This window comes from Canis aureus, chromosome 18 (assembly GCF_053574225.1).
Source record: "Canis aureus isolate CA01 chromosome 18, VMU_Caureus_v.1.0, whole genome shotgun sequence".
Classification (NCBI taxonomy): domain Eukaryota; kingdom Metazoa; phylum Chordata; class Mammalia; order Carnivora; family Canidae; genus Canis; species Canis aureus.
Window position 1 is genome coordinate 15,707,331 of NC_135628.1, and position 13,062 is coordinate 15,720,392.

General features: G+C 33.3%; 1 protein-coding gene across 19 annotated transcripts in view; it reads right to left on the minus strand.

The window, feature by feature from the left end:
- The window catches only part of BBS9 (Bardet-Biedl syndrome 9), a 431,432-nt gene that overhangs the window by 308,030 nt on the left and 110,340 nt on the right, over nt 1-13,062 (minus strand). For all 19 annotated transcript variants that reach the window (XR_013356572.1, XM_077856234.1, XM_077856239.1 and 16 more), the window contains 3 exons: nt 11,156-11,240; nt 1,719-1,902; nt 924-1,053 (listed from right to left, as the gene is read on the minus strand). Coding sequence is in view for 18 of the 19 variants with exons in the window: in XM_077856234.1 (XP_077712360.1) it covers nt 924-1,053; nt 1,719-1,902; nt 11,156-11,240 (399 nt within the window). In the remaining variant the exon portion in view is untranslated. The remainder of the gene's footprint in view (nt 1-923; nt 1,054-1,718; nt 1,903-11,155; nt 11,241-13,062) is intronic.

Below are 13,062 nucleotides of genomic sequence, written 5' to 3' on the forward strand. Positions count from 1 at the left end.
GATGCTAAAGGTTTGCAGGATCTTGCCTTCTATACTGACGACCTAGAAAAAATACTAGGTATGACTCATTTCTCTTATTTTTGATAAATTTTATAAATTTAAGGTATGGATTTTATCTTCAATTTAAATCCAAATTATCTTTATGTAAAATCTAAACTGTTTTAAATACATAATCATTAGCAATTCTGCACTACATGATATAAAGTTTAACTAGTTTTGATGTGTAATATTCTCAGTCTAACAATGAGTGATCTCTAAACGGGACCCATCAAATGCTTGAAGAAATCCTTTCCTATTTTAAAGAAAATAATCTATCAGGTAAGCCATTTTCTTTAAATCTTTTGGTTTTATTTTTAAATCTTTCATTGACAAAGGATATCTTACTAGAGATAGTAAATGAAAATGACTAAGGGGATTAGGAGTGCACTTGTCATGATGAGCACTGGGTGATGTATGGAATTATTGAATCAATACACTATACACCTGGGGATCCCTGGGTGGCTCAGAGGTTTAGTGCCTGCCTTTGGTCCAGGGCATGATCCCAGAGTCCAAGGATCAAGTCCCGCGTCGGGCTCCCTGTGTGGAGCCTGCTTCTCCCTCTGCCTGTCTCTCTGCCTCTCTCTCTCTGTCTATCATGAATAAATAAATAAAATATTTTTTAAAAGTACACTATACACCTAAAACTAATATAACACTGTATGTTAACTATTTAAGAATTAAAATAAGATAAAAATGATTGATGAAGCCTAAGTAAGGTTTTTTTAATGTCCTTTTCCAATAAAAGTTATATTTTAAGTTACTTCCATTGTTGACATTCATACTACAATGTCACTTGTCATTCCTAGTAAAATCACTTGCAAATGTTTCATAAAACTTCTACAGAATTCCTAGACTAAGATCCTAAAAAAAGTTAAATCACTTACTGTAAACAGCCCACTCTTACTGCTACCGGAATGTGGGGAAGCTGAGTGGCCCACTTCAGTGTCACATCCTGATAAATATGCAACATGTTATTATGGTTTCCAATCAAAGTATTCATTGTTCCTTCAGAAACTGTATTTTGAATATAGAAAAAAGAATAAGAATAAAACAGTTATTTGCAACATTACATTATATCATTTTTAGGGGATTTATGATACAAATTAATTCTAATGTCATGATATAAAAGCATAAAGTAATAAAATATTTAAGTAATAAAATAGTATTTTTCAAATTCAAGTACCAATACAAAAATTTTTTTAAATAATTTTACAGACTTGGGAAATAAGTAGATAGTAGCCAACATTTTTGCATTTTATCTAGAAATCATTAACTTCATTAATATTTAACACAATTAGCTAATGATTTTTACTGGGCACTTGAGATAGATAAGTCATTCTATTAGACATTACTATGCTCCATTCTATTTATAAAAGAATCTGGTGTTTCTTTTGCAAACATCTTGAATTGCCACATTTTAGAAAGCATAAATGTATGTATATCTGAGGCCAATTCTCCAAGACATTCTTCTGTGCAAAGTAAAATGACTGACAAAACCAAATGTGTGCTTTATATCAAACTTCTATTCAAACCTTAAAAGTTAAAATTTCCATTACATGCTCCGTATAAAACTATTTTCCTAGATGTTTAAAATATATGTGTGTGAATTTGGCTTTTCCTAATGTATATAACATAGCCTTGACATATGGAAAAGATAAAAGAAAAATCCTTCTACACACCTGAGCAATAAGGGAGAAAACAACTTGGGCTACAATCAAGTTTCTTCATGAATCGAATCTGTCCATTATCCTTAAGGCAAAAAAAGTTTCTTTCACCAAGAACAAAAACAGAAGATGCTAACTGATTGAAAGAGACAATACATATATCAAGGGCTTGCTCTCCAATATTTAGAGTCCAGTCCACCTACAAAGGAAAACCTACAATCAATTTAGTTGCTAAAAACAAAGTATTTCAGTCACTTTCATATCAATACAATTAAGAAATTGCTTTACAACAAAACAGACATAAAGACTGGCTAGTATTCATTCTCTTTTTTTGTGTGTGTGATGACCATATTTCTGTTATTTTCTACACTCTAGTAGTGTTTTGTCCCATCTTTTACCAGATGATATAAACTCTTCAGTGGTTCAAAAATACTCATAAATTTGGGGAATGAGTCAGGAAAAAAGAATAACCATATAAATTTAGCCAAGGAGATATAAGACTTGTCCAATAAAAACTACAAAACATCAATAAAAAAAATTGAAAAACACTAAGAAATGGAAAGCTATGCCATGTACATTAATTAGAAGAATTACTATAATTAAAATGACCATACTACCCAAAGCAATCTACAGATTCAAATCCCTATCAGAATTCCAATGGGATTTCTCAAAGAATATTTTAAAAATCCTAAAATTCACATAGAACCACAACAGACTCCAAATAGTCAAAGCAATCTTGAGCAAAAAGTACAAAGCTGGAGGCATAAAGCTACATGATTTTTTTAAAAGATTTTATTTACTTATTTGAGAGACAAAGAGATATCACAAGAGAGAGCACGAACAAGGATGAGAGGGAGAAGCAAGCTCCCTGTAAGCAGGGAGCCCAACACGGGCTCGATCCCAGGACCCTGAGATCATGACATGAGCCAAAGGCAGATGTTTAACTGACTGAGCCACCCAGGTGCCCCGAATTACATGATTTTTAAAATACACTACAAAGCTATATTTGGCAAAAACAGTATAGTGCTGGCATTAAACAAACAAACAAGCAAACATCTAGACTAATAAAACAGAAAAGAGCCCAGAAATAAATGCATTTATAGTCAACTGATCTTCAACAAAGGTATCAATAACATACAATAGACAGTCTCTTTAATAAACAGTGATGGGAAAACTTGACATCCACATGCAGAGGAATGAAACTGGACCCCTGTCTCACACCATATGAAAAAATCAACTCAAAATGGATTAAAGACTTAAGCATAAGACGTGAATATGTAAAACTATTAGGAAAAAACATAAGGAAAAGCTTTTTGTCATTGGTTTGGGCAATGATTTTTTGGATATGACCTCAATACCACAGGCAACAAAAGTAAAAATAGACAAAAGGGACTGCATCAACCAAAAAAACTCCTGGACAGCAAAGGAAACAATTAACAGAGTAAAGAGAAAACCTATGGAATGGGAGAAATTATTTGCAAACCATCTATCCAATAAGGGGTTAATACTCAAAAATACATAAGGAACTAGACAACTCAATAGCAAGAAAACAAATATTTAAATATAAGCAAAAGACTTGAACAATATTTCTCAAAAGAAGATAAACAAATGGCCAAAAGTATATGAAAAAAATGCTCAACATCACTAAATAATTAGAGAATGCGAATCAAAACCACAATAAGATATCACTTAACACTTGTTACAATGGCTATTATTAAAAAGACAAGAGATAACAAGTGTTGGGACGCCTGGGTGGCTCAGCAGGTGAGTGTCTGCCTTCAGCTCAGGGCGTGATCCTGGGGTCTAGGGATGGTGTCCCACATCGGGCTCCCTACGAGAAGCCTACTTCACCCTCTGCCTATGTCGCTGCCTTCTCAATCTCTCTCTCTCTCTCTCTCTCATGAATAAATAAATAAAATCGTTAAAAAAAAAAAAAAGAAGAGATAACAAATGTTGGCAAGGATGTAGAGAAAGGGAAGTCTTGTGCACTGTTGGTGGGAATGCAAATTGATACAGACACTATAGAAAATAGTAGGAGAGTTTCTCAAAAAATTAAAAATAGAATGACCATATGACCCAGCAATCCTACTCTGGGCATATATTCAAAGGAAATGAAAACAAGGTATCAAAGAGACATCTACATTCCTATTTTCACTGCAGCATTATTTGCAACAGCCAAGATATGGTATCAACCAAAATGTCCACTGATGGATAAATTAATAAAGAAACTGTGTAACATATGATATATAATGTATATACTATATAATGTGTATAAAACAATGGAATGTTACTCAGCCTTTAAAAAGATGGAAATCCTGCCATTTGTGACAACACAGGTGAACTTGGAGGGCATTACACTAAGTTAAATAAGCCAGGCACAGAAAAACAAGTACTGTATGATCTCACTTATACATGGAATCTAAAAAAGGTAAACTTATATAAGCAGAGTGGAATGGTGGTTGCCAAAGTCTGGAGGAAGAGGGAAATGAGAAGATGCTGGCCAAAGGGTACAAAATTTCAGTAACACAGAATGAATAAATTCTGGAGACTTAATGTTCAGTCTGGTGACCACAGTTATAATATTGTACTGTATCATACATATACTTGAAATTTGTTAAGATAGATCTTAAATGCTCTTACCATAAAAAAGATAACTATGTGAGGTGACAGATGTGTTTATCAGCTTAATTATGGTAATCATTTCACAATGTATATATACATATATATCAAAAGATGTAGTTTACCATAAATTTTTACAACTTTTATTTGTTAATTATATTTCAATAAACTTGCAGGGGAAAAAAAAAAAGACAGGTAGAGAATTTGATGAGAGAATACCTATGCAAAGTGAGCTGCCTATACAAAGATCCTATGAAAGAAAAGGAGGGACCATGGCTTGTTTAAAAAAAAAAAAAAAATACACGTAAAAAAGTTATCTGCTTCACTGAAAAATCTCCATAAGAAAAATTTCCAGGGATCCCTGGGTGGCTCAGTGGTTTAGCGCCTGCCTTTGGCCCAGGGCATGATCCTGGAGTCCCGGGATCAAGTCCCACATCGGGCTCCCTGCATGGAGTCTGCTTCTCCCTCTGCCTGTGTCTTTGCCTCTCTTTGTGTCTCTCATGAATAAATAAATAAAATCTTAAAAAAAAAAAAAAGAAAAATTTCCATATTGTGTTTACTTTGCAAATAAAATGTAATAATCAGTAAAACCTAACGAATATTGTAACTATAATGTTTTAATATAAAGAAAATTTTAAAATATATCAATATGTATGTACAGAGCAGTCATCAAGATGTCCCAGTAACATAGACAATATCCTCTACACGTCAAGAGCTACTCCAGGGTAACTCCATATCTCTGGAATATGGGGAGTGTTTAAAAAATGCTTCTTAAAATAATGAAGAACTGAATGTAATGAACATGCTTTTCAGAATTCAGCCCCCAATTAATATTTTTAAATTTTAAAAAAACATAAGAGTAAAGACATAAGTTGACATATACTGACATATACTGTACATGGCAACCACAGTAAGATAGCTACATAAAAGCATCTGGACAAAGAGGAAATAACACTGCCCTCAAAATTAGGCTATAATCAACAAATAATGGAACAAAGAAGAGATATGAAAACTCACATTAAAGATACAGACAAATTTCTGCCCACCAAGATATGACTTAGATATTTATCTACCTACTTCAGGCATTAAAATATCTTAAGAAGGTATGAAATTCAAATGGGGCTGGACAAAAGGACAAATATTACTGGTATATATAAAAACAACCTGAGGGAGGGAGCCAGAACAGTGATTATAGGTGAATGTATCAGATTATCTTAATCTGAATCAGGATTCAACACCAAGAAATTACTCAATTATCATTAAGTTCAAGTGTAGCTTAACTATATGAAAAGATTCCACTGTACACAAAACATAAATGTCAGTCCTGTGGGTCACATTTCTCGTTACATTTTAATAGGCTAGCATTCTAGCATTAAATATCACTGTTAGGGCACCTGGGTGGCTCATTTGGTTAAGTTTCCGACTCTTGATTTTAGCCCAAATCATGATCTCAGGATCATGAGATCGAGCCCCCCATTAGGGTCCATTCTGGGAGTGGAGTCTACTTAAGATCCTCTCTCTCCCTCTCCTTCTGTCCCTCACCCCCCTTCTCTCTCTCTCTCTCTCTCTCTCTCTCTCTCTCTCTCTCTCCTTAAAAAGAAAAAGAAAAAAAAAGAAAACATATCATTGTCTATAACTTGGGCTGATTATGTCCTAATTCTGAGAGATGAGGTTTCATTCAGAATGGATAGGCAAATCAAGTTTCTGAGGCTGCAGGCTGAGATCCAGCCAGTAAATATTTTTAATTCACTAGGTACTGAGTGCCACTCTCTGTGACCTCCCCTTAGGGAAATATACCACATTCTAAATTAACAAGTCTCAAAAAACACAGAAGCTTATTAAGAATAATACTTTTAAAATTCTCCCACTTCCAGCCAAGATAGAGTAATAGGAAAAAGACTTTACCATCCCACCTGAAACAATATAATAGGGACAAAATATATGAAACAACAGTTTACAAGGCACTGAGTATCAGAAAACAAAGGATAGCAATCCCTTGAAAACAAAACAAATAAGGTGAAGTGGTATGACTGCTCCATCCGTGAGAGAGTTTTCAGGCCATGGCACAGGAAGGAGGAACCCAAGCAAAGGCCCAGCAACTCCCCGAATTGAGGAAATGAACGCTGGGAGTTCAGAGAAAACAAAGCAAGACAGCATGCCAAAAGGGAAGGAGTGACACAGGGACAGAACTTTGACATCTGTAAGGAATCCCCTCAAATATTCATCTGAGTACTTATCAGCACATTCATGTAAGGAAACTAGCCAAAGCCAGCAAAAGAACCACCCAAAAGGATTAGAGTTAACAGTGCCCAGCATTCATATCACCTGGAATACTACCTGTGCCTGCCAGCAAGATTGGAACACCTCATAATTCAAAGGGAACTGAGAAAGCACTCAGAAGGGTCTTGTCCCAGGAGTGGGGAATAAGCAGCCTCAGGATGAGTGCCACTCAGGTCCCAGGTAACAACCCAAAAGGATCAAACTGTTCAAGTATTAAAAAAAAAAAAAAAAAAAAAACTGTTCAAGTATCCAGGTCTAAGCTCAAAAACAGTTATAGGAATACAAAAATATCTGCCACCCAGAAATAAAATGACTATATCTGGCATCTAATAAAAAAAATCACCAAACGTGTAAAGAAATAAGAAAATATGATTCACCAAGAAGATAGATAAATCAACTGAAACTGACTCAAAACTGATACAAGTGTTAGAATTAGAAAACAAGGACATTAAAAAAACTACTGTAATTGTATCCTATATCTTCAAAAAGTTAAGTAGAGATATGGAAGATATAACAAAAAAAGAAGCTAAATTGCACTTCTAAAGATGAAAACCATGAGAATTAACACCAGATTAGACAAAATAGAAAAAAGGATTAGTAATCTTGAAAACACAGAAATTATCCAAAACAAAATAGAAAAAAAATCTTAATGAAAATAAAATCTGTGAGTTGTGGGAGAACTTCAAGTTGCCTAATGTATGTATAACTGGAGTCCCCAGAAAAAAGGAGAAAGAAGAAGGAATTAAAAAAGGCTAAAGAATTAAGAGTCAAATTTTTTCTAATTTTCATGAAAACTATAAATACACAGATGCAAGAAGCTCAACAAACCTTAAGCATAAAACAAAGGCACATCATAGTCTGCTTTAAAACAGTGGTAAGAGAAAAGCAGAACAGCAACCAGAGAAAAAAGATATTATGAAGAAATAAAGATAAGAATGCAGGCAGATTTCTCATGAGAAAGAATGGAAGCACAAAGAGAGTGGAGCAAACTCTTAAAATACCAGAGGAGAAAATCTGTCAAACTAAAATCTTATACCCAAAAAATATATTTTCAAACTCAAAGGCAAAAAATACTTTTTGAGACATAGAAAAACTGAAAGAATTCATCACCAGTGGACCCACACTGAAAGAAATGTGAAAGCAAGTCCTTCAGGAGGGAGAAAAATGACACCATATGAAAATATGGCCAACACAAATTAATGAAGAGTACCAGAAATGGTAAATATATGGGTAAACTATGCTATTTTTCTTATCATTTCAATCACATTAAAGGATACCATTTTTTAAAAAGTAGTAACAATGTAATATGGAGTGTATATAAAAGTATAGCATATGACAATAGCACAAAGGCTGAGAAACAGAAGTATGGTCTTACATGTGAAATAGTATATCACTGAGAGTAGATCATAAGTTAAATACTGCAAACTCTAAAGCACCTCCTAAAATAACAAAGAGTTATGGCTAATAAGTCAACAAAAATAAAGTGTAACCATGCAAAATACTCAATAACTACAAAAGAAAGCTTTCAGAAAAACAGGAAAATGAAACAAAGAACAGATGGGACAAATAGAAAACAAATGGCCAAGTGACAAACTTAAACCTATCCATATCAATAATCACATGAAATGTAAATGGTCTAAAAAACAAATTAGAAGACAGAGCGTATCATATTAAACAAAAAAAGCAAGACCCAACTATGGGCCGCTTACAAGAAATGCATTTTCACTACAAAGACATAAATTGGATAAAAGTAAAAATATGGAAACAGATATATCAGAATAACACTAATCAAAAGAATAATGTTACCAGAGCAAAAAGATAAAGAGGGTAATTTGATAATGAAAAGAGGATATGTTCATCATGAGAGATAACAATCTCAATGTTTATATATCTACTAAAAGAATTTCAAAATACATGAAGAAAAAATTTGACAAAATTTCAAGGAGAAACAGACAATACACAATTACAGTCAGGTTTCAATATCCCTCCCTGAATAAATGACAGAAATCAGTAAAAAAACAAACAAAAAAAAAACTAATAAGGATATAGAAGATTTGAACAACACTATCATCCAATGTAACGGACATATATAGAACACCCAAGAACAGCTAAAACAAAAAAATGGACATTTTTTTTCAGTGCTCAGTGAAGATTTACCATGATAGACCATATTCTAGGCCATAAAACAAATCTCAATGAATCTGAAAGAATTCAAAGTCATGCAAAGTATCTCTCTGACCACAAATGAATTAAATTAGAAATCAACAAATAGTTAAGAGGTCACTGGGAGCAACATAGCCAGCTTTTAACTGCCTTCCCACAGCTACCTTATTAAAAGCATTTCACTAGATAAATTTTGTTTCTCTGCAATAGGCTTAATGTTCCATGGCATCATAGTCCTGCCAAGTGACTGTGGTGTAATAAAAGGAAGTTCTAATGCTATTTCTTACTCTATTTATTAATTAAAGGAGAATGGGAAAATTTCTCAACTGTAATTGCCTTCAGAATACATTCTCAGAGTAAGGCACAGAGTAGCATCAATAAACATGTACAATTAATGAGTAAAGGGTATTCCAGACAAATAAAAAATATATACAGGGACGCCTGGGTGGCTCAGCAGTTGAGCATCTGCCTTCGGCTCAGGGCATGATCCCAGATCTGGGGAATCAAGTCCCGCATTAGGCTCCCTATAAGAAGCCCACTTCTCCCTCTGTCTATGTCTCTGCTTCTCTCTGTGTGTCTCTCGTGAATAAATAAATAAAATCTTAAAAATATATATATGTACAAAAGCCTTAAATCAAGAACAGCTATGGGATATTTGGAACAATAAGAAGCCCAATGTGGCTGGAGTACAGAATATAAGGGACAAATGGAAGAAAACCACTATTGAGGAGGAGGTCAAGGACAATTTGACTACCATTATCAATGTCATCATCATCCGGACATTTTGCTAAGTGCTTTGTATATATTTTTTTTCAAAAAAATACATATATTTATATAAATAATATTATAAATACATGAATATATGTAAATATTATATATTTTATATTATTATATATACAAATAATATTATATATATATATTTCTAATGGCAACACTGTAAAATAGATATTATCACCATTTTACAACTGAGAAAAACTGAGATTTAGCAAGGTTAACACATTTCCTCAAAATCAGTAGTAAGTATAGCTCTCCAAGATCTGACTTCAAGAAGCAGCTGGGTGGCTTAGTCAGTTAAGCATCTGACTCTTGGTTTCAGCTCAGGTCATGATCTCATGCATCCTGAGATCGAGCCCTATTATCAGGCTTTGCACCTGGCAGGGAGTCTGTTTGAGTTCTTCCCTCTGCCGCTATCCCTACCCGTACCCAAGCGTGCTTTCTGTCTCTCTCTTTCTCTAAAATAAATAAATAAATCTTTAGAAAAAAATCTGACTCCAAAGTCTATGCTTTAATTATTATCAATATGGTGCCTCCAAATTCCATGAAAAAGTATGTCATATTTGTATTTGTTGTGTTCTCTCCTTCACTTCTTACTATTATTGAGAAAATATGCTTTCATCTCATTTTTGGCTCTCTTCAAGTTAGCCTTCCTTCCTACCTTAATTTCTATATCCTGATACAAAACGTTGGTTTTCTCTATATTCTTACTTCCCTTGGTATTCCAAATTCCACATTATTTCTTCATGTGGTTTCTTTCATAGATGTCCATCTCAAATTCACTTTACTATTTCCATTAAAATTTTCAATTCCGTACAGCCCCGGTGGCTTAGAGGTTTAGTGCGGCCTTCAGCCCAGGGCATGATCCTGGAAACCCGGGATCGAGTCCCACATTGGGCTCCCTGCATGGAGCCTGCTTCTCCCTCTGCCTGTGTCTCTGCCTCTCTCTCTGCCTCTAATAAATAAATTAATTAATTTAAAAAAATGTCCTATGTTGTCTTCATGTAAAAGAATTTTTAAAAATAAAAAAATAAAAATAAAATTTTCAATTCCTTCTGTTTTTCTTCCTGTCTATGGAGACTCTCAGGATAAAGAGTTCACAACCATCAGCTATCCCCTAATTTTCATTAAACTGAGAATTTATCCTTTACAATTTTTCTTCAAACTATTTTTCAAGTTACCAAACTTCCACCTTTGTGACTGAGCCAATTTTTTCCTTTGTGGGCTATAAATTTTTATCATATATATATATATATACACACACATATATTCACAGGCCTTCTAAGTAACAATATTTTTGCCTATTAAAGGTTTTTTTTTTAATTTTTCTCTTTTTGCTATGCTGGTTTATAATCACTCTGTTAAAAGTGACTTCATTTGGACATTTATAATTCTAGTGGTGGAACTCTATAATCTGATAAATTATGACAGGACCAAGCATGTGTCTCCATTGTTCATTAATAGCCAACTAAATTTTTTGATAGAATCATAGAAAAGAAAAATAGCTAAAATAAATATTTTTTTAAAACTTTCTTCCCATGAATTTTTATTCTGAAAAAATAAACTGGTGATTAGATATGACATTACTCAAATTTTTATATCAAAAAAGGCCTTACAACAAGTCTTTTTCCAGAACCAAGTTTTTGTTGTTCAGTCTCCTGTCTTTTATCTGCATCCGTTGCAAAAGCAAGTACTTGGTACCTGTTTAGAAGATATGAATAATTATAAGTGATTTTATAGTTTAAAAGTGTGAATTATTTTAAACTTTAAAAGCACATAATCTATAAACTTTATGAATTGTTTTTTTTCTTGTTTTAAAAACTGTAAAATTTAAAACTTATTATTGAATGACACTGTGACACAAAACCATGTAAAACTGTCATGATAAAGAAATTATAAAAAAAAAATTTTTTTTAATTTAAAAAATTAAAAAAAGAAATTATAACCATGTCCTAAAATTCAATATTGGGAAAGTAGTTCTGCCAACTATCAAAGCATTTTCATTAGAATTTTAAATGACAAACAATAATACTCAAGAAAGATCCAGCACCAAAACACCACATAGAAAAAAAACAAATAATGCAAAGCAGCCAGATGTAGTAGAAGTTGTTAACAGATATTTTATGAAACCCAGACCAGAGCTTAATCCCCAGATAAGCCACTTACTAGTTGGCAAGTTAACCACTCTGCGTCTTATGTTCCCTATCTATAAAATGGGAATAATAATCTCTTAACTCAAACATGGTCAAAAGAATTTTAAAATAATTTAGTGCCTAGTACAGATCTGGTATATATTAGGTGCCCACGAGATCAACAAAAAGACAGAAACAGATTTACATATAAATAGAGATCAATCACCCAGTAGTTTATCTGGTATGTAATAAATTCTCAATAAGCAGCATTACTTATGACTTTCTATAAGTATTTGATAGCTTTTATTTCATTAGTAAACTTTAGCTTACATTATTCTTAAAAATAATTTACAAATATTATTCCATCTAAAAATGATTAACTTAGCCAATAAAATTTAAATTCTCTTATTTCCCATTAATTAATGGTATGTTGTTAAAGTAATAATCCTACTCTGAATGAAGAAACTTCAGACTCATAAATTCCTTTCTTTCCTATTGAATCAAAATTCTCGCATTGTTCTTCCATAGCTAAAAGGAAAATGAGTAGATATATTCAGACATCCCATAGTGCCTAGGAGAAAGATATCTGAAAATGTAAAAATCAGGGACCTGAATGAATAAAAGCAAAGTGGAATACCTAAATAAGCATTAAAATGTACACTGGTATTCAAATGTCATACACCAACTCAAGCTATCTCAACCAGGAATACTCTGTAAAAAAAAAAAAAATATGTCTTTAATTGTGGTTGGATATAAAACGACTATGAATTAAGATGGATTTTGCAAGGTATTCATGAAAATCAGTCTTATGGTTAATCTGAAAGCTGAATATATATGAATTTCATCAATTCAATAAACATATAGTAGTGATCTACTACATCTAATATACCTAAGAGTATTCTGTGCTAATAATAGAAGGTATTATGCACATGGTACTAAGGGAATATGGTAGCAGAAATGAGTAATTGGGATGGAGGAAATATATATGTTTTAGTATAAAGTTCAAGAGGAGGAAGCCAGATTTTAAAGAATGAGTGAACACTCATCATGCTGGTAAAGAGGTAAAGACATTATGGCAAGGCCAAACAGCACATGAAAAGGCAAGTAGTAAAAAAAAGACATGAAAGGCCACAACAGGAGTTTGAGAGAGATACATGGCAGGGAGGAATGAGTCATGGGAAAGGATACAATGTAGGAGGGTGAAGATACCAACCTTGTAAAACCATACTAGAGATTCCATGGGCAGCTGTAGCAAATGTCTCCATACCACTTGAGACTGACCTACAAAATCCCTAAGACTCCAACCGTGCCAAATAATTAGACCTCACATTCCAACCTCCAGATAGGATTGTTTTAGTCTTCCGAGTTCACAGTAACAGAAATAGGACGCA